Source organism: Oryzias melastigma, linkage group LG7, assembly GCF_002922805.2.
Source record: "Oryzias melastigma strain HK-1 linkage group LG7, ASM292280v2, whole genome shotgun sequence".
Classification (NCBI taxonomy): domain Eukaryota; kingdom Metazoa; phylum Chordata; class Actinopteri; order Beloniformes; family Adrianichthyidae; genus Oryzias; species Oryzias melastigma.
In genome coordinates, this window is record NC_050518.1 from 10358467 (window position 1) to 10378680 (window position 20214).

Consider the following 20214-nt stretch of genomic DNA (forward strand, 5'->3'; position numbering starts at 1 on the left):
GAAAGTGTCAAACAGTTGTGCTAAATTATGAGAATTGTGTTATTTCATTACCCCATGTTTAATGTAAGCCAACTGGAAAGGTGTTTTTTCATTGTTAGCTGCTTTTTAGCTAATTTAAAAAAAGATTTTCTCCAAATTTTGTTGTTGCTTTGTACTAAACAAATCATAAATTGAACAGAAAAAAACTGTTACCCAAATAAGTGAATCACTGCATCCTTAATAATTACCCAGGAACCAATAGGGTGTAATATTGCACTGTATTAATACAACAAACCATATAGGATAATAGTCATTTAGAATCACTTAACTATGGTGCAGACAAAGAGAGGCTTCACATAATGAGACCTTTTTTGGTCTCAATCTGTTGCTTTATTTGTTAGAATTCAGAATGTTAAACAACTGAAATCTCTTAACACATTGGCAAGAAAAGTTGGACTCTACCCTAATGTCCACAATGTAACCCACTGTGGACTTAGAAATGCGGAGCTTGTTCCGTCTTCAGTTTTGAGGCCCTTCCATGCTGCCATAGATCACAGAGCTCACTTCACGGACACACATTGAAATCTTCCGTATCTGGCTGTGAGCTGAGAGATGATAGATTTCTGTTTTGCCACGGTGCACATGGTGAACCCATTTCAACGTAACATGCACATATGTGCTTTTCATTCCAATTCAATAGACACACTCATAAAGGGAGCCAGTTAGACAGAGGATGTCAATGATAGTTTTAACAAGGGTTACTTGGACACTGTGTAGACAGAGCGAAAACACTTAAAAAAGACTCTTCTGTTCTTCAGCTCATCTCCCAAATATTTAACAAGTCTGGGAGATTTGTAGAGGAAGGTTGAGCACTTGGAGGTAATAGTAAGTCAGTATAAAATCTTTTCTCGCTGGGATGTATTTCCCAGCAAGTCAAAGACAACAGTGTAAAAATTGACCATGATAAGAAAAATGAGAAATTATACTCAGACTGACAGACTATTGTGGTGAGAGTCTCAGGAACAAGGATATAAAACTGTCTTGTGTGGGACCAGTCTGTACCTTATTCATGGCAGGGACAGTCACTTATGGTGTGTCAGATTCAACTAAATCAATGGGTTTTCTTTCCACTTGTGGGATGCTAGATCAGCTTTTTTACTCACTGGGACATCAGAGAGTGCAAGTGACTATTTCCAAATACTCCACATGTGCTTTGTCCATTTGGAGACACTCCTTCTGGAATATGGGTTATTGGGCTCATTGCAATTGGCCATTTGGTCTATGTACAACTGGAGCAGGAGCCACATCATATTGCCAACTCATCCCCATTGGTGTTCATAAATCATCAACATATAATTTCTAGGCACGGTGCAAAAAGGTGTCGAAGGTTTTGGGCTCAGAGCTGTATCTTTAACTTTTGTGGATAGTGCGGTTGGACTGCCTTCGAATGGGGACCTCCAGCTGGCAATGCAATGAAATTTGTGATGAGAATTGGCACCTCAGAGTCTGAAGCATCTATTCTCAGAGGGAGAAGGGTTAGATCGACCTGTTTGGTTTGATCTGTTACATCATATGAAAAAATACAACAACCTAAAAGCTCGCTCAAAAGTAAAAGACAAACCAACTTTTTTTTTCTTTTTTTTTACTGACCAATTGTGGTTTATGTTTGCAGTAAAGAGAAAACAGTGCTGACAACTGAAATCGGACATTTCCACGCTGAGAAACTAACAAAGAGTTGTCTTAGCTTATAAAAGTTCCCTCTACAGAAGTAAAGCAAGCAAGTATGTCATTTGCTCAATAAAATAGAACTTGTTGTAAAAACTGAGGCATAAATTGGAAAGCTGTTCTAGATGAGGGACAACGTGAGGATTCTGAAGTTCTGGGACCATAGGAGGGAGGCTCTCATAGACACAAGCAGGTGTAAGATGATGAAGTACTCATCTCACATTGCTTCTTTGGCTGGTGACCAAAATCTGGTACTGAGAACACCTCTGTCCTCCCTCATTCACATGTCGCACTCACACATGTACAGTCATAATAGCACTAATCCTTTCTCTGTCATGTCCACATTATTATCAGTTGATGACCATGTGGTGCTCACTACACCACAATGTGTGTTTCTCTTGTTGAGACATTTTTCTCTGGCAGAGGGAGCACACCCCAGCTAGTAACAACACAAGCAAAGGGCTCTAACAGGAAAAGCTGCTGTCTCACCTGCACCGGCCCACTAAGCTGTGATAGTACTGCAAAGTCACCGAGCTAATACCTTCTTAAAGCACTCCCTTGTAGACAGAATAGACGAGAAACATGACGAGACTGTTGGATACATGATAGATTAAAGGATAAAAGGGGGGAAAGAGTGAAGGCAAGGGGAGTGAGAGAAGATTGAAAGAGATTATAGCAATTCTTCTCAGATCATTGGGTTTGGGCTCACTGCAGAAATGCTGCTCCTGAAATGTTAATACATGTTGGGATGTAGACAGAGAATAAAAAAAGGGTAATTGACCTGTTGCTGATGTCTGCTTCTTTTTTTACATCGGCTTTTAACACCACCCACCTCCAATCCTCATGTTCCCATCTGACATTTACCACCTTTGGCTACTCTCAAAACCCCATCTGCAGTTTTCCTACAAACTTTAAAGGAGCTGGTGTCTTGAAGTCCTTATTTCCATGCTAGATCCCCTGAAGTCTGTGTTGATTTGTGTTTCTCTGGAACAGCCATAGCAGTGATTTTCCCAACATGAAGCAGCATCAACTACTACATTCTCTCAACTATTTTAATTTAAGTAAAAAAGAAATAAATGAAAAGAAAAGTAAATGGCTTACCCCCCTTTTACGCAGATACATTTCAATTTCACAAGAGAAACTGGAGACTGTGTTGAGAGGCAAAGTGGATAAATAAAAAACACATCTATAACACCCTATCTTTCCCCACATTGACTTTCCAGCACTTCACTCAACACCATACAATTAACAAAAGAAAAAAGGGAAAAAATTTGGTATGTATTCAAAAATATAAATATAAATTATTGGGGATACGTGTGTTTTCCTTGAATTAATAACAGTAGCAGACTTCTCTAGCATATGCATGCATATTTATTCAAATATTCTAACATTACTTTGCATGCATAACCAATCAAATGTATTTCAACATGTAAATATGTGGAAAAGCCATAATAAGGTTATCAGACACCTGTGGATTTTTAAAAAAATACTTAGCTAAGCAAAACTAAGGTTAAAAAACGAATTTTGCTCTCATCTCCTTTTCTTCTGTCTCACTTCTCCCTATAAAAGTTTTTTTGGCAAGCAAATATGCAAAGGTATTGTGCTAGATGCTGCCGCAGGGCTGCAAAAAACAACACGGAGACCATCTAAGCAGACCACAGTCTAAATGGCACGACCAGCAAAACCACAGCAAAAGCTTGGGGATGCACCAACAGCAGCACAGTAACATTTATACTCCCGCTGACCCACCGGTTCAGCAATGTGAAACGAGCCCTCGCCTGTTCAGAAAACATTCCTCCTGAGTGCAGGCAGCCCACAAAATGAACTTATTTGAGTTAGTTTATAAGTTTAATTGTCACTTTAAGAGAAAACACCTCAGTTTTTAAGTCAGAAAGAGAGCACAGCTGGAAGATGTTTTTACTTCCCCTTTTTGAAGCCTATTTACATTTCTAAAGTAAATTTTTAGTTAATCTGCTTGATTAAATTGAAAAAGGGATTTATTTTAAACAAGTTATAAATCAAAATATTCTTCACCCCCTGTATATTCATAGAAATTATGTGTTTCATGGCCATGCCATATATTCAATTAAAACGACAAATGATGAATCAAATCAAATTTGTCATAAAAGAAAAAAATGCACAAACCAGTTGTTGGGGAATTACATACCAGAAAAAAAAAAAAAGCTAACAATAGCAAAAGACACCACATGAAAAGAAATAATGTTTAAACAAGTAATGTAAGGAGTCAGAGATACCTGGTCAAGATTTGGTTCATTTTGGGAAAGTTTTGGATTTTTAAAGTTGTATTGGAGCAAGCAAAGGGGCATTGATCAGAGGAGAATGCAATATGCAGAAGTGCAGGCCTATATTCAGTCAAATGGTTGGGTGTATCAGGGGCTCACAGTCATGGAATGCCCTGGAAGTCCATATGAGAAACTGTGCCATATTTTTTTTTTTTAAAAGCTCCTTAAAACTGGTTAAAAATAATCAGTCTGGCACATAAAAGAAGATTTTTCATGTGTTTTGGAATTGTTAACACACTTGTGCCGGACTGCTGCTATTCTGTTTTTCTTGTATGTTTATGTGCATCTTTACAATTTTCTCATAAGCAAAAGGACAAAAACTAAAATGCAGCTAGTAAGCTAACTGGTTCATTTACATTGAGGCTTATGCTGACATGTTTGATTACTTTTTTGACATGTTGATCACTTTACATATGTTGTTAGGACAGGGACATTATGGTTAGTGATGGGGCGGAGCTAAAGCATTTTATTTAGGGTGACGGGAGGGGTTGTAAAAGACTGGAAGAGTGGCAAAACAACAAAGTGGAAGGTCATTAGAAATAAAAGGATCAAAAATATGTATTTCTAAGAGTTTTATTTTTATTATTGTTGTTTTTATTTCATTTAAAAATATCGTTTTTAATGCCTAAAGAAGGTTGTATTGATGACTTCTTAATCTTAGTGGCGATATATTGACTTCAAAATTGAGGGGGCAAGTGTGGGGAGAAGCGTTTTGCTGGGGGGACAAAAAGGTAGCTCCGCCCCTTGGTTAGTGACACCTACTTTTTAGGGTGTAGGTCTTTCTGCTTAGAAAGAGCAAAGCGCTATGCTATGAGCATGGAGATACAAGTACGTGAAGAAAAACTGTACAATAATCAAGTAAAACTTGCCTTTTTAGCTTCATTGTGCAGTTTCAGATTTCATTGAGTCACATGATTTACTGTTTTTTTTTATTACCTTTTTGGGTTTAGATGAATATTCTAAGATGTTTTACAGTGCCCTTGTATTGAATAAATATGCTTACAAAAGCAGGAGAACACATTGATGATGAATTTGCTGATAATTATGGTAGATACATCATCATTGTGGAAGTGTTGTAAGAGTAAGGGGCATTCCCTGCCCTTCAGGTTAGGTTTTGTGATGACAGTACAGCAGATTTCTGCAATAGAATCATTGAACGGAAGAATTACCTAGAGGCCAAAACAAAATAGTAAGCAGATGTAAACTGCCTCACAGCAGGGGCTCCAGGGTGGAGAAAGGGGTGAGGTCTCATCGTACCCCAAAACCTCTGTTGACAAAACCTCATGAACACAGCTGCATGCCCACAGGCTACAAAGAGAACATGGGAAAGCACAGATGTACAGCATGACAGAAAGAAAAAAAAAAAAGAAAAACATACACAATTTCACTCACAACTGCAAACTGACACACAATCACACAGACGCAGGCACTTCCAGAATCCTCAGGATCCACTAACAAAGAATCCTTTGTCAACAGAATGAGTGATATGCTTTTTTTGAAGCAAGAAAGTCAGTCTTTTTGGCATTGTTTGAGTGAATGAATAAATAAGTGAAATTGAAGGGGATCACCCCGAGTGCAATCACACTAAGCCTTACTGCACAGCTGCCTCAATTCCTCTTTTCCCCTCCATCCATCATCATTACACCTTTCAACAAACACAAAAGGTGCACAGACACGTCTCACGCACACACGCATAAACACTGAGACGCTGGAGGCATTCCTGTCATTAACACTTTTCCCTTCTCTGATCATTTCCTGTGCTTCATTCATGTAAATGCATCCTGTCTAAAGGGATTCCACTTCCTGTCAAAGCTGAACTGAGCTGTCTGCTGTCAGTAGATGAAACAAGTGGAATAAACACGAAAGCATGAATACAAATTAAACTGATTCACTTTTTATTTTGCGTCTGTTGGTTTAAATGGTCAACTTTTTTGTAGTACTTATCAAACATAAAATTATAGCACAAGTTAAAGCGTGACACGTTCTTAGTTTGTATTCATAATGAGCCATTAAGAGACTTAGAAATGTCACGTACACCTCAATACTTTGACCGTACAGCCATTGTTTGATTTCCAACCCCATATACTGGAGCAAGAAGATTGTAAGAAACAAAACATTCCTAAAAACAGGTTTCTTTGTTTTAGTCTGCACCCTCCTGTTAACAGAGACTGAACTTTCTGTAATTTAGGCAGAAAATTGTTTTCTGAACGTATTCTTGTGGCTTGGAGTGTTTGAATGAAGGTGCCATTGTGTGTCTGTGTTTATATGTGTGTATGAAATTAGAGGTTAAGTGGTCAACCAAGTCAGCGTGACCCTGAGCAGAGAGGGGCTCAGAACAAAAAGAAAGGGGCTTATCTCAGCTTGCCTCCATCATCGCCTCAGTGTTTCTGGTTAACCAATTGTTGAAGAAAAACAAAAACAAGGAAAGCTAACAGTACCCCCTGTGTTTATATGTGCTTGAGGTTGGTTTCAAAATGTCAAAAATTAAACATCATTGCACACAATTAAAATTAATATTTGTGTGGGAAACTGACAGATGATTTGTTCCAACAACTTTTAAATGAAAACCAAAACAGTGGGTCTTGCATAAACTCTTGAAATTACGTTTTAAGTTAAATCCTTAAAGAAATACAATTATTTGACTTTTTAAATGTAAGTTATTGGTTGGTGTTGAAGTTGTGTTTTTGCTTAGCATGAGATGAGATGATTCTATTGCTTTAGGAGCCAAAATTTAATGAGTGAAATAGCCCCGGCTCTACATCTGTCACAACACTTAACATAAGCTCACTGACAAACAAATGCGCTATATAAAGTATGACTTTGCTGATAGCATACGGTTAAAAACTAAGAGAAAACTTGTTTCAAAAGTCAAATCACAGTGGAGCTGCTGAATTAGATTGGATTAGAGTGTAGATGACCCCCACAACTCAACTTTATGGCTTTTCCACATGGCCTCAGAAGAACTTGGAAGGACTTTATTTTGGACCGTTCCATGTTTGTTCTAGCAGGGTTGATCCTGTACAATTCACACAGAATCCCAAACCACAACAGTCCAGGAACCCAAGATCCTGCTGCTGGGACTAAGAACAGTCGCTATGGTCAAGCAAGTTCAAATGAGGTTAAGTTCATGCTGGTCCACAAACGTTGAAGTTTCTCCAGGAGCCATAAGAATTAATGTAAAAATTGATCGTTAGTGGTCAGGCCTAAAATAAGAACAGAACATTTCCAACCTCAACCCAACAGTCTCCTGGTCATTTTTGGTGAGCTCACCAGCTTTTTACTTATTTTTGATGTGATGCATGTTCTTTATATACTGGTGTTATTATTGTCTCAGTGTATGGAAAAAAAACTAACTGAAAAAAAAAATAAGAAAACAAATACAATCAGAAACAGAAAAATGTTAAACTCAAAAGATAAGGTAACAGGTAACGTAACAGACTAACCAAAAATCTGCCATATAAAGGCTTGTAACCGTTTAGTTTATTCCCAAAGCTGTGATCTTCCACTTATACCTCACTTTTTCCATTTATGAAAAAATATTTTTGTTTTTTTTTGACAGGTCGCTGCGTCGCATCAGCCAATCAGAAACTCCAGTTTTTGCACGTGACGTTCTCGGTGACTCCAATACAAGCATTTTTGTCCTGTCGCAGTGCAGTGGTTCTCTGGCTGCAGCCAGCTTGCCGGACTTCAGCGGAGCTCGCTCGTTCAAAACGCCGGCAGACAGACAGCAACTGCAGGGAGTGGGGGCAGCCTGCTCGGGTCTCCTGAACTGTGATATTTTACTTATTTTTGTCAAAACAATAATAAAGAAAGGTCCCGTATGTTTTCCCCCATGTCAGGTTAATGAGGGACAGACTTCAAACTCAGTCACTGAGACACAGAAACACAGTGGAAGCAGCTGTCATCAAGACACGCCCCCCGAGTGAGATCGAAGTCGTGGTAACCCTTCAACCCTGAAGTACTGAAATTGGCACAGATTAGGAATCGAAATCGAAACCAAAGAATCGCTTTGGCACCGGAACCGAATAAAACCCAATCGGTACCCATCCCTAATCCCTAGTAATTACCCTAAAAATGAGAAGAGAATTACTCTCAAACCATATCTTCAGTGCGAACATAGTTAAAGCACATTGCTACACCTCTTGACCTCTTGATATTGTTCTTTTCCATTTTTTCTTATACAAATAGCCTTTTCTAAATCAATAATTAAACGGTAAACAAAACCATGTCAAATTTCTCAGCTGCTGGATTATCTGTTCCTTTGTCGGCAGCTAGTTAAATATGCAGGACAGTTTCTACTAGGTTACCCGATCTGCTGGGGTTTCATTACAGCCCTGCATTGTCCAGATCAGGACAGGAAGCGCACACACACATCTACTGTATTAAAGGGTTAAGTTTCCACTGACACTGGCAGGATCTCAGTGCTCGCACACAAATGTACACTCATTATTTTCCACATTTTCCTGTTATCTGAAGACAGATTCAATCATAGCCATTAGGGAGCTGTCCTTAACTTTGACTGACAAATAAATACAGGTCCATTTACTCATTCCTTTCTTCACAGGGACTCCTCTGTTCTGGACCGAGCGTCTCTTTAGACCATCTTGATGTAAACTGCTTTTAGAATGTTTCTAATATAAAGCCTCCCTGTATCAACTATTAATGCATGCTGATGTGTATGAAGCAAGGCTTGATGCACTAGAGTCAAGCATTGGACAAAGGATAATGTTGGGTGCTTGATAAATTTTAAATGACGTGAAGTAAGCTAAAACAAACTGCAGCCGGGGGATGAAGCAATAATATGAATGGATGGGAAGCGATGGGAGAAGGGGGATCCAGGGAAAATGGCTGACCTCTCCGGCAGAATGACTGACATGCAGCAAAGGAATGTTGGCCGATTGCGGGCCCACTAAATATCTTTACTCATCCCTTGGTTTACCCTTTTAGTCCAGGAAACCCGAGCCTCTCTGAAGTGGGAGAAAATGCCACTTCAATAGCTGGAAGAAGTTCTTGAGACCAAAAGATGAGAGTGGAGCAATCAGAACTGACAGCATATGTGTCCTTTGTGTCTACGGATTTGTGTTTGCAGCTGTGTGCATCTGCGGTGATCTGGATCCAATTACAGCTTCGAAGAAGCAGCGTGCTATAAAGGAGAGGACAGGCCGCAAACACAGAGAAGCGGTGAACATTTGAACCATTACAGTACCCTACTTTATAGCCCTGACATGCAATAAAAGACGAATGCATAAACAGGAAAAATAAGATGTTGACACACAGAAATAGTTAATTGAGCAAAACATCGTATTCTAACATTGGCAGACAGGTTTATTGGAAATCCTTCAGCGTATATTTTAAAGATGCTTGAAAAACCAAGAAAAGCTCTCAAACACTTTTCATCAACTCTTGTCTTTGCTGACCCTTAAAATTGAGGTGCTACAGGGTCTCCCAGGGCCCCAACTTACCACACAGAATGCCAAAGTGGTGGAACTTCAGTGTCTGACAGCTAAAATTTGAACCATGTTACACACAAAGACTTTTGCAGTTTTATGTTTTATTTAAAGTAAGCATTTTGTTTTAAGTATTTATTTTACGTAAGTCTAATTTGACAGTTTCTTAATGTTTTTTTCTTAAAGGGCTGAACTAATAAAATGTATTGGACTTTTTGTGAATTATGGTTATATATATGCTGTTACCTATTGACAAAATGATACTATTAAGTGGAGCAAATAATTAGTATGTGCGGTCCAAGTTGGTTGCTTGGTTGGTTTATTTATTTAAAAATAAAAACAACAACTTTAAAATGTATGTTAGGTCTAGTTATACCATTATTTTTTTTTAGTAGATTGTGATTTAAAACAAATGATATTCTGCAGCTATATTGTGATTTACTAATGATGAATATTAGATGGACGCAAAGATAGATTGGCTTTTTTTATCCCAATTCGTTTAGTTGTAAATATTTTAATTAATTATCAATTGTTTTAAATAGACTCCACTTGTACAAGTTTTTTTTTTCTTTTCCAATTTGGAGAATTAGACAGACAGTGCTTTGATAAGATTTTATTTAGTTTTTTAATAGAGAAAATGAGTAATTTACCAACAATTATGCCATCATTTTAATTGCATTGGTATTGTCTTGTTATAAACGCTTTTACCCAACATGTGAATGTAATAATGGAAAAATGCTGTGTGTTCCTGTATTTTTTTTTCAAGTAAAACTTTGAGTTTTTTAAACTAAAAAACAAAACATGTCATGTTAAATTATAAAAATATCTAACAAGATCCAAACTGTATGTTTAGAAAAAATTCTGACTATTTATTAAAGATGACATAAAAATGTAGACACATATGACTGATGTTGATATATTTGAATTATAGTTCTCAGTAAAAACTACATTCTTTATACTTTATTCCCAGTTACTTTGACAAAACATGCAGCTGTAAATAGAACATAAGAAAGGCTTCAGTTCATTTGAGTTTGCTGCACTGCTTTGTTTCTCTAAACAAATGAGCTGCCACAGGATAATTATATATATAAAAAAAGAAAAACTGTTTTGTTCTTGCTAAATTCAATGAAAAAGTATAGTTGGACCACCGGTATAAATAAACTGCAGGTGAAATTATGTTGATTTAGGCTAAGAAAGGGAATAGGAAACATTGCTTGATACCTCATGAGGAGAAGAAAATCATGACTCAGTAATAATGTTGAGAGGGTTCATTAATACCAGTGTTCATTAATCAATAAAAAGCTTCAGTTACGTCAAAACTTAAACTGTGCATTTATTCTGATCATAACTACATGCAGTTTTGAGTCTTTGTTGATTGCTAACAAGTTAGACGCACTGGTGGAAAAATGCCTTTGGAAAATCCCATCACTGTAGATGTCAACATGAAAACAATGTCCCACTGTGAGTCAAAGGCATCATCAAAAGGTAGAAACAATGCCAGTTTCACTTTTGAGTTTGGTAAACATGGACACATATCAAAACCACCCACTGAAAAACAATTCCTTTAAGTATGATGTATTCAACTAACAGCAAGAGCCAAAATTCTTTGCACATGTATGGACAATTACACCTAATTTTGGCTCAAATTGCTTCCTGTACCAATGAGTGGACATAGTTAGCAGGCTGCTCTCAACTGCAGATACAAAGAGATCTAAAGTATCAGTTCCAAGAGTAACGGAGGAGAATGCTAAATGCTCACACACACACACACCTGCTCTCCCATTAAAGTCTACTTCCACCCCTAACATCACAGATAAAAATCATAAAACTCCACAAATTTTAAAGATGAAAAAAACGCTGCCAGCTTGCCTCCAGCTTGCTGACTGACCCGCCCACACAGACGAGCCGCTGGTGAGCCAAAAGAGCCACACACAGACATTTTACCACCCACTTTAATGCCTTGTGTGAAGAGGTGAGAGAGAAAGAAACACATAATCTTAACTTTTAATTTTGGAGGCTCTTTTCCATATAAAAAAGTCAACTATTGACATCTATATAATAGCTAAGATGACTTCTATCACTTCATAAGAACACATTTTATCAGGGTCTTTATACAAGTTTGTACTCAGAAAGCTATTCAAGCCGAGAATGAGAACAACTTTTTTTATTTTATTTTTTACCTATTTTCTTGTGATAATAACATCTATTATTTCAAGTTATGAGAAAACAAGGTTTTCCTTGTGATAGCAAGATGGTAGATGTCATTATCACGAGATAACAAATTTCATTACATTGTAGTAATGAGATAAAGAACAATATTGTAGCAACCCTTTGCCACACTGAGACGCTTAGACATCACATATTTTAGGTGTCTTTATTTTGTAGTATAGGTCGTAACCAACACCATGTAGTTTACAACAACCTTTCTGAAGCAGAAAAAGAACTCTGAAAGTATTCTACCAGGTTCCATCACTGAGCTCCAGAACATAGAACACAAGAGCCTCGTTTCCACTGAGCGGTCCGGAATGGTATCTTCTGGTATTTTTGAGCATTTCCATTGTAAAATGGACCCATTAAACAGTACCAAACCAAACATTTTGGGGGGCCCCCATTGAATGCTGGTCCATTGAAAAGTGGAACGAAACAGGTTGTAGCCACACATTGATTGGCAGAAAGTGATGAAGACTTTGGAAACTACCACTATAGCGCTCATTTAAGCTAACGTTTCCAACGTTTATAAGCATTTGGGTTTTTGTGGTTTCCACAACATTAAATTCCTCCTATACATGATGTACCAGAAATAAAGCAAGAAGGTCTGGAAATATTTTCTCGTGATAACAAGATAATAGATGAGATAGTTCATGAGAAAACAAATAAAAACAAGCAAAGTTGGCCGTTCTCTGCTTCCGTACAACGCTGGAGTGCATCACAACGATAGATTTTACATATATTTCAGTATGAGTGTTTATGAACGTATACACATTTACCTCTGTCTGCAGTGTGTTTGCACGTTGCTCCTTGGCAGTCAGCGACTCCTTTAAGACCTCGATGTGTTGCTTGCAGTCAGAGTTCTGATTGGTTAGTGTTTCCAGTTTGGTCTGCAGGGCCTGCATCTCCGACTCCTTCCTGTTCAGCTCCTGCTTTAGCGTCTCGATCTGACAACCAGACACAAATACATTTGCTATAAAAACATTTTTTTTGCTGAAACATAAAAATATTTTGTTGTGGTAATGTAGCTATTGTTTTAATATTTGAAAAGGCAGCCAGCTATGTAATTAAGTTTAAAAACTGTACTTTTTTCCTACATTTTACAATGCAAAAATAATTCAATTTATGTTGCACACGCTCTGAAATGTCCCATCTTTAAATTATCAGGGAGGTCTGAGCTACAGCATCCACAACATATACAATTATTTGTTTTTCAGAAAAAATCCATACAGATGTGACAGAAAACCACACAGGAAATCAAATGCACTAGCACATGGACGTTTCTGTGCTGATAATTGCTGCGCACTGCGGACTGGAATTTGTCTACTGGGGCCAAAATAGCTCAACACAGATTGAAGAAAGAGATTTCCTAAAATGTTGTGAACAAAGCTTACTTCATTGAAAGGACATTCTGATTGGATCAGAGTTTTGGGCCAAAACACCTGCAGTCACAGAAAAAGCCCAAAATACAGAAAATGAGTACTAAGAAAGAGGTCTGCAGAGAGATTAAAAGTAGTGATAGAAAAAAAAAAGCAGGAAATGAGTATACCAAAGATAAAGCATCATAATTAAAAGTAAAAGCGAAGACTATTTGAAAATGAAAGAAATAATGAGAGGACAGAAAGATGAATGAGTTGGGGTACTTCTGCTTGTTCTGTGATCCAAGGATGTTGGGTGGGGAAGAGGAAGGAGGGAGTTGGTCTGATGGAAGACACACATGGTGATAAGGCCTGCTCCTACAAAGACACAGAAACAAGAGGCAAGCAAGCCACTCAACTGAAGCAATGATTTCACACTTTGTACTCAACAGCACAGCCGAGGCGCTAAAGGCGTGAAGTTCTGCAATAGTTCATTATCTGGGTGCATCATTTATCAGAAAATACCAAAGATTTTGTCTAGTTTTTGTGTGGATCAAAGTCCAGAAACCGTTCATAGAGGAAACCGGAGAGCACAAGGATGCTGCCCTCTCCAGTTTCTCTTATCACAGCGGCACCTCAACACCAGTCGCCACCGCCGTTGAAAGACTAGGACACTAAACACTTCAAGGATATAGAATGAATCTGTGCATAGCTGCATATGTGGTTGCTTTCTGTGTTTCCATGTGACTGTACACAGAAAGATGAGACACGCGAAAGCGAGCCAGGGCCATTACTGTGATGTATATCACGGGTGAGGAGAGAGCTCCTTCCTCTGCTCCTCTGCTGTTGTAAGCTCACATTCATCTGTCAGAGGCGTATTCATGAAAAACATCTCTTTTATGATTGCATCAGGAACTTCCCTGAATCAATGACAAATGGGGCCTACAAAGAGTACCATTAATGAATCCAAGAGAAATAATTTCACATGGAACACAATTCACCAACCACAGACATCAGCCGTGTAGACTGAAACTCTGTGAAACTTGAAACTAAATTATAAACAATCTTTTTATATGTTTCTTTTTTATTTTAAGAAAACATTCCTCTAGTATCCTTGACGTACAGCCCTGTTGTCTCATCAACAGAACAACAGGTTTTAAAGAGAAAAAGTAACTATAACTGACATACAAAGTGACACAAACTCCTAAGCAACATTTGGAGTTGCTGGAAGTCTCCTTCAACTTATTCAGAACATGTCACCAAAGGACAGCTAGAAAGTCAGGGAAATGAAACTTCAGATGCCAATATAATATAATCTCTCAGAGGGGACAATGTGGTCTGGACCTATGCATCCATTAGACTATACACACCATGGTTTTTTGAGCGAGCATGCCACAGAGTTTCATGCACTGTTTACACAGGTTTGCAAGCATGCAGGCATGCGTCATTTGAGTCATGCAGCGATGCCTCCGTTTAGAAAGCGTGCAGTGAAGTTCTACCTTAGATTTCATGAATTTAGAGTGGCTCTTGTAGACCTCCACCTGTTTGAGCTCATCGTGCCTGTCGTCAGAGTGTAGCACGCCACTGGTTTTAAGCATCTGAACCTCATCCTCTAAGTCTCGGATGTTTCTCTCCAGGGATGAGATCTTGGTATCCTGCACCAGCAACGGTGGTTAGGCAAAGAAAAAAGTGATTAGGAACAATATTATTGATAAAAAATAATATCAGGATTAAAGGAGGGCTTGATGTCACATAAGTATGTTGAATAATTCAGTTTTCCAGGTATATTATTTCAAAAAAAGGTAGAAAAACAAAGATTCTCCCACTATGTGTCACTCTAGGACTACAGTCCATTCCTTTGAGTTTTAAAACAATAGAAGTTATGAAGTTGACATATTGACTCCAAATATTCAAGAAATATTCAAAGAAAAATGTTTACATACAGACTGAACCTGTTTCAGGGTGTCTGGCACATTTACGATCACAAAAGACTTTGTATAAGTATTTTTACGAGAATAGCAGCATCTGTCATTGACTGGTTCCGAGGTTGTTTAGCTCACATACAATCAAGTCTGTAGCTTGAAAGAGAAAAGGGAAATAATGAAATAATTGAAAGCAGATGGCATGATGCCATCTACATGAACCACAAGCAGTGTGCACACATCTGACCTCTATTACATCCTCTGACATCAGCCTTGCCGAGTGTGCCCTACTGTACATACCTTTCCTTAAGGCACTCACACACCAAACTCAGATGCACAGAGGCCAAAATAATATTAAACACCAAAGCAAAAGGGTGAAAGTATAGACTTTCAATGTAAAACTTCATTAGCAAAGACAATTATGTTTTGCAACAAGATAAACTACTAGCCTACAAAAAAAGTGAATTAGACCAAAAATTATTTGTAGTAAAAGCTCAACTTTAGAAGCAAAACTGATGCATGGACTGAATTTACTACAGGAGGGAGGTAAACCGCAAATAACAGTAGCTAATGGTAACGGAAAAACCAAGAGAGAAGCACTCAGAACAGTACCTGCCAGATAACATCAGGATCAAAACAGAAAGAGGGGTTTGTGTTCTGCAATTACAAAGCGAAAGAAAAAAAAGCAACATTACAGATTCCACAGCAAAATTATAAATGCCACATGCTCAGCTAAAGAACAGAGTGCTTACATCAGCTTTTTATAATAAAAAACAGAGGGTACATTCAGAAGTAGTGCACCGTCAGAGGAAGTTACTGCACCTCCCTGCCTTCCCCAACATGTCAGGGCTCTCATGTCTTTCTCTTTTTTTTTGTTCTTCCAGATTAAGTCAGTCAGATCTAAGTTGGCCTTTTACTACACTGTAGGCATCCTTGGATAGCACATGTGCAGTTTGTTAATAGGCAGACAAATCACAAAGTATGTGTGAAAAATAACTGTGGTTTTGCTATAAAGCAGCCACTTTTGGAACAAGCAATTACTGAATGGAAATGTGTGTGTGTGCACATGCAGGGGTGCACATGTGTCTGTGTGTGGGTGTGTACACACACAGACACATGTGGAGTCAGCTGCATTTTTCACAGCAGTAACAACTTCAAAGAGCTAAGATGAGAGTGAAAGCTTCCATATGTGACATTTGAAACAAATTGAATAAGTGCTCAACTCTGCATGGGCCAATAATGGACTTCACTTGGGTATGGCTGTATGCAGATGGTTGGTAACAATAAGACAGTGTTCTTCAAACGGTTTATGCAGGTAAGTTTCTGTCCGTATCTTATAACTCAGCTAGATCCTCTACGTCAGTGGTCCCCAACACCCCGATCCGTGGGTCACTTGGTACCGGGCCGCAGACAGAAAAAAGAACAGATTATTTACGTTTAGTTTATTTTCTGATCCTGAACTAAGTATTAATTTGATAAACTTCCAGATTCTGTTCACATAATCCACATTGGTCACTTGACTTAAATCGGCTAGCCTGCATGGCTAACTGGATTGCTACGCTAGTAGCCCAAAGCTACCTACAAAAAACAAACAATAAACATCTTTGGAAAGTTTATTCTGGGAGAAAAGAGCCAGTGAGGAAACCGAATCGGAGCCTTCGACTTCAAAGAACAGAGTTTTTCTCCACATACAGATAGTTCTTTTCTTGTAGCATGTAGTTGTGTCTAACACGCAGTGACAGACTCTCGACTGTTTCAAACATGCATATAATAAAGTTGAAGACACGGTGGATTCACTTTTAAAACATATTAATAAAATACAAGTTTTGTGGCATTTTAATTATCTTATTTTGCTATATTTATCCATCACTTCTTAAAAGTCGGGCGTAGCTAAAACTAGTGTCCGGTTGTTAGCCTCCACTTTGACATTAAAGAGAAAATCTTCATCACAAAGTTCATACAAGCTGCAAAGATTTTACAGGGAATGAAGATTCAATCCATTAAAGTTGCTGATTTGTGGAAACTTGTAAAAGGGATATTTGAAAATTTCCCTACAGCAAGGCTGAATTAGGTAGACATCTGTTCAGAAATTTTAGCACAGAAAATGCTCCTTCGTGTTGAAAAAATAACCAACGAACGAGGATTTGTCCTGTAAGATAATCAGAGCCTGGATTGAGGGTTAAAGGCATTACGGAGAAAAAAAAACATATATTTTCTTTATGGAATTTTTTCAATTCATAAACTCTACTACAAATCAACAACTTTGTTTCATTGAATCTTCAACATCTGCATAAAGAATATATACTGATATTTTTAGACATTTTTAAACAAAATTTCTTGTAGTAGCATTTTATTTTGAATTTATTTTTTTTCTTTTCAGAAACCAGAAGCCTAAAAATGCCAACTTTGTTGGTTTGTGAAAATATACTCTAATTTAAACCGGTCTGTGGCCTGAAAAAGGTTGGGGACCACTGCTCTACATGTCGCTGTGCCCATCAATAATTAACGATCTGCACTGGATAAAACTGATATCCGATTAAACCAGAGAACTTTCTGGAACACCTTTGAAATTAAATCGAAGGATTAGCACAATGACTCCGTATGCAACCCTGAAACCTGATGTAATAAGTACGTTGTCAACTCAAATCTTGGCCATTCTTTATTCTCGTCCTACCTTTATATCAATGACTGTCTGCAGACCTCTGGTGTTGGCCGGATCAACCTGAAGTTGGTTCCGCCGATGAAGCTCCGGTGGCGGGACCCGGTAAAAGTAGGCTTGTCGGCTCATCATCTTTAGCCTCTTCAAATGCTTACAGCTTCTAATGCACTTGATAAAATATTCTCAACCTTGGCTGTTATTCCAGTATATGAATTTAGTTCACAAAATAAAACTGGTCCCTGATCTAATTGTCTCAACAGCTCTTTTTCAACAAGTAGAAACATGTGCTGCTGTCTCTTTACTTCGCCCTATCTTTAACCTGCTGCTATCAAGTAGATGACACAATAAACTTTAGGTCATATAAATCTGTCTCTCAGCTTCTACGTTACTTTTTCTTGGGTCCCATTTGTTATGTCTGTCTCTCTCCCAGCTGTCTCCGGCTCTCTGCTTAGCAACACCTTCAGGCGCACATGCGCCAAGCTTTTTCTGTCAATAATTGATGACCTACAGCCGTGCTATCGCAAAATGACTTTTTTGTTTAAGAAAGAGACATTTCAAATGAAAAAGAGTAAAAGAGTACATATAGGTGATGAGGAATTAAGTTAGCAATAGTCATCTTGGTTATCAGTGTTGGAGCACATGTGTGAGGGTGTCTAAAGCAAGGAGAAAATTAACTGTCAATGTAAAGGAATTTCAAAAATGTACTCAAAGCTGTAGATCATCAATACTCAATATTTTTTTTTTTTTATTAATGTGACAACTATATCTCCACAACAGTGCGAGACTTGCCTTCTGCAGCTGCTGGAAAGTGGCACACATGTTTCTTCCAATTGAATAAGCCCCGAAAATGAAATGCATATGCAAAATCAAAAAGCCATGACAAAATGGATCTCCAGAGAGCTCTTATAGCCAAAAGCATTAAAAATGACTGACATGAAGGAGGAACGCTTAGAAGCAGAAAGTTGAGAAGTCAATCAGAGGACATGTAATTCCTGACCAAAACAACTGGGAGAGGCAGCAGGGTAAAAGGAAGCATCACATTCTTCATAGTTCTTCCAAGTGAGTTTAAATGAAAATCTTATCCTTGTGTCTATGACAGTTAAGGGTGGGGGGATTACTGCTGTCAGGACATGTCTCTCACAGACACTCATTCTCACTGCAACAATGTTTAACTGAACAAATATCTAATAATGTGTTATCTGTTGGAGCGGTTATGCCACCCAGTTCTTTTTTTTTTATGTTTTTTCATCCCTGAGAGATTACATTTTTACATTTTTTTTTCAAATTTTGATGCAGTGGTGCAAGAAAAGACTTCATCTGAGACTGTCTTCTCTGCTCCAAATGTTTGAGGTTGAAGAAGATCTTAAATGAAGGATACATGACAACTAGTGCTGCCACAAACGATTATGTTAATAGTTGACTAATCACTGATTATTTTTCTGATTAGTCGACTAATCGGGTTATGCGCAAACTGGATGTAAAACCTACATCATTACCTTTAAACCAACTAAAAACTAGATATAGCATTACCTGCGATAATGCTAGAGTGAAAGCTGTTAGCTGAATTTTGGCACTGAAGATGCTAATCTTGATAGCTGAAGATGCCAGCTAAAATATTAGTTAGATGCCTAATTAGCCCAAAAATCTGGAAAAAGCCAAAGCAACTAGCGTGTAGCTGAAGTATTAGCCTTCCTTTTCTGGTTTCTTCTTTAGTTTGTTTTTCAACTTTTAACATTGATTTCTGGAAATTACTTCTTTTTTTTTTTTGTTAATGTAAACTGGAAAAGGAAGGTATATGTACATGGTCCGTAATAATTATAAACTTTTATCAGTATATAGACATTAAAGATGCATTTGAAATAACTCAAACATTAAACGTCATCATTCAATCAGTGATGTCCTTTTCCGGTTTCTTTTTGTGTTTCATTTTTAAACATTTCATTTTGGTTTTTGGAATTTTTGTTTGTTTGTTTGTTTTCTGAAACATTTCCTTTTTATTTTGTTTCCTTTTCATAAACTGAGTTTTGGTTTCTGGAATTTTGCTTTTAATTACTAAAATGTAATTATTTGTTTTGATTTTTTCACTTTTGCTTTGACCTTTAAATAGTTTTTGCATTGAGTTTTGTTGATGTGATTTAAACTTCAGGGCCACCGTACACTGAAAAAAGTGAAACATTGGATACTTTAACAAAAGTTCTGTAATTTGTTCAATTTAAAATTTTTAGTTTTCATGAAATTAAAACTTTGGGTTGATGGTTTACTCAACTCGATAAAGTAATTTGATTTAAAAAAAATAGTTTTAAATGTACCACATTACAGAGCTTTTGTTAACTGATTCAATGTTTCATTATTTACAGTGAACAAACCCAAGCCAAAGCATGGATTAAATTTAGGTGGACACATAATTGCTCTCATACATGCATATTCATCAATGGCCTTGATGAAGGAGAGAAAAGCTGACTCGTCCAATTTATGAAAGCTTACCCCACCACCTGAATCTCCTAAAAGAACGATTTGACAAGACAAATGGAAATTGGAGGGAATAAACATCTCTGTAGGATGAAAGAAAAGGGTCTTTGGGAAAAGTGTAGAGATTTACAGTGTGCACAGTTG

The 20214-nt window shown here is 37.6% G+C and overlaps 1 protein-coding gene across 2 annotated transcripts in view; it reads right to left on the bottom strand.

Moving 5' to 3' along the window:
• Window positions 1-20214, bottom strand: part of LOC112159634 (ERC protein 2) — a 157683-nt gene that overhangs the window by 123444 nt on the left and 14025 nt on the right. For both annotated transcript variants that reach the window (XM_024293844.2, XM_024293845.2), the window contains 4 exons: window positions 14520-14675; window positions 13306-13398; window positions 13057-13104; window positions 12442-12609 (listed from right to left, as the gene is read on the bottom strand). In XM_024293844.2, the coding sequence (XP_024149612.1) occupies window positions 12442-12609; window positions 13057-13104; window positions 13306-13398; window positions 14520-14675 (465 nt within the window). The remainder of the gene's footprint in view (window positions 1-12441; window positions 12610-13056; window positions 13105-13305; window positions 13399-14519; window positions 14676-20214) is intronic.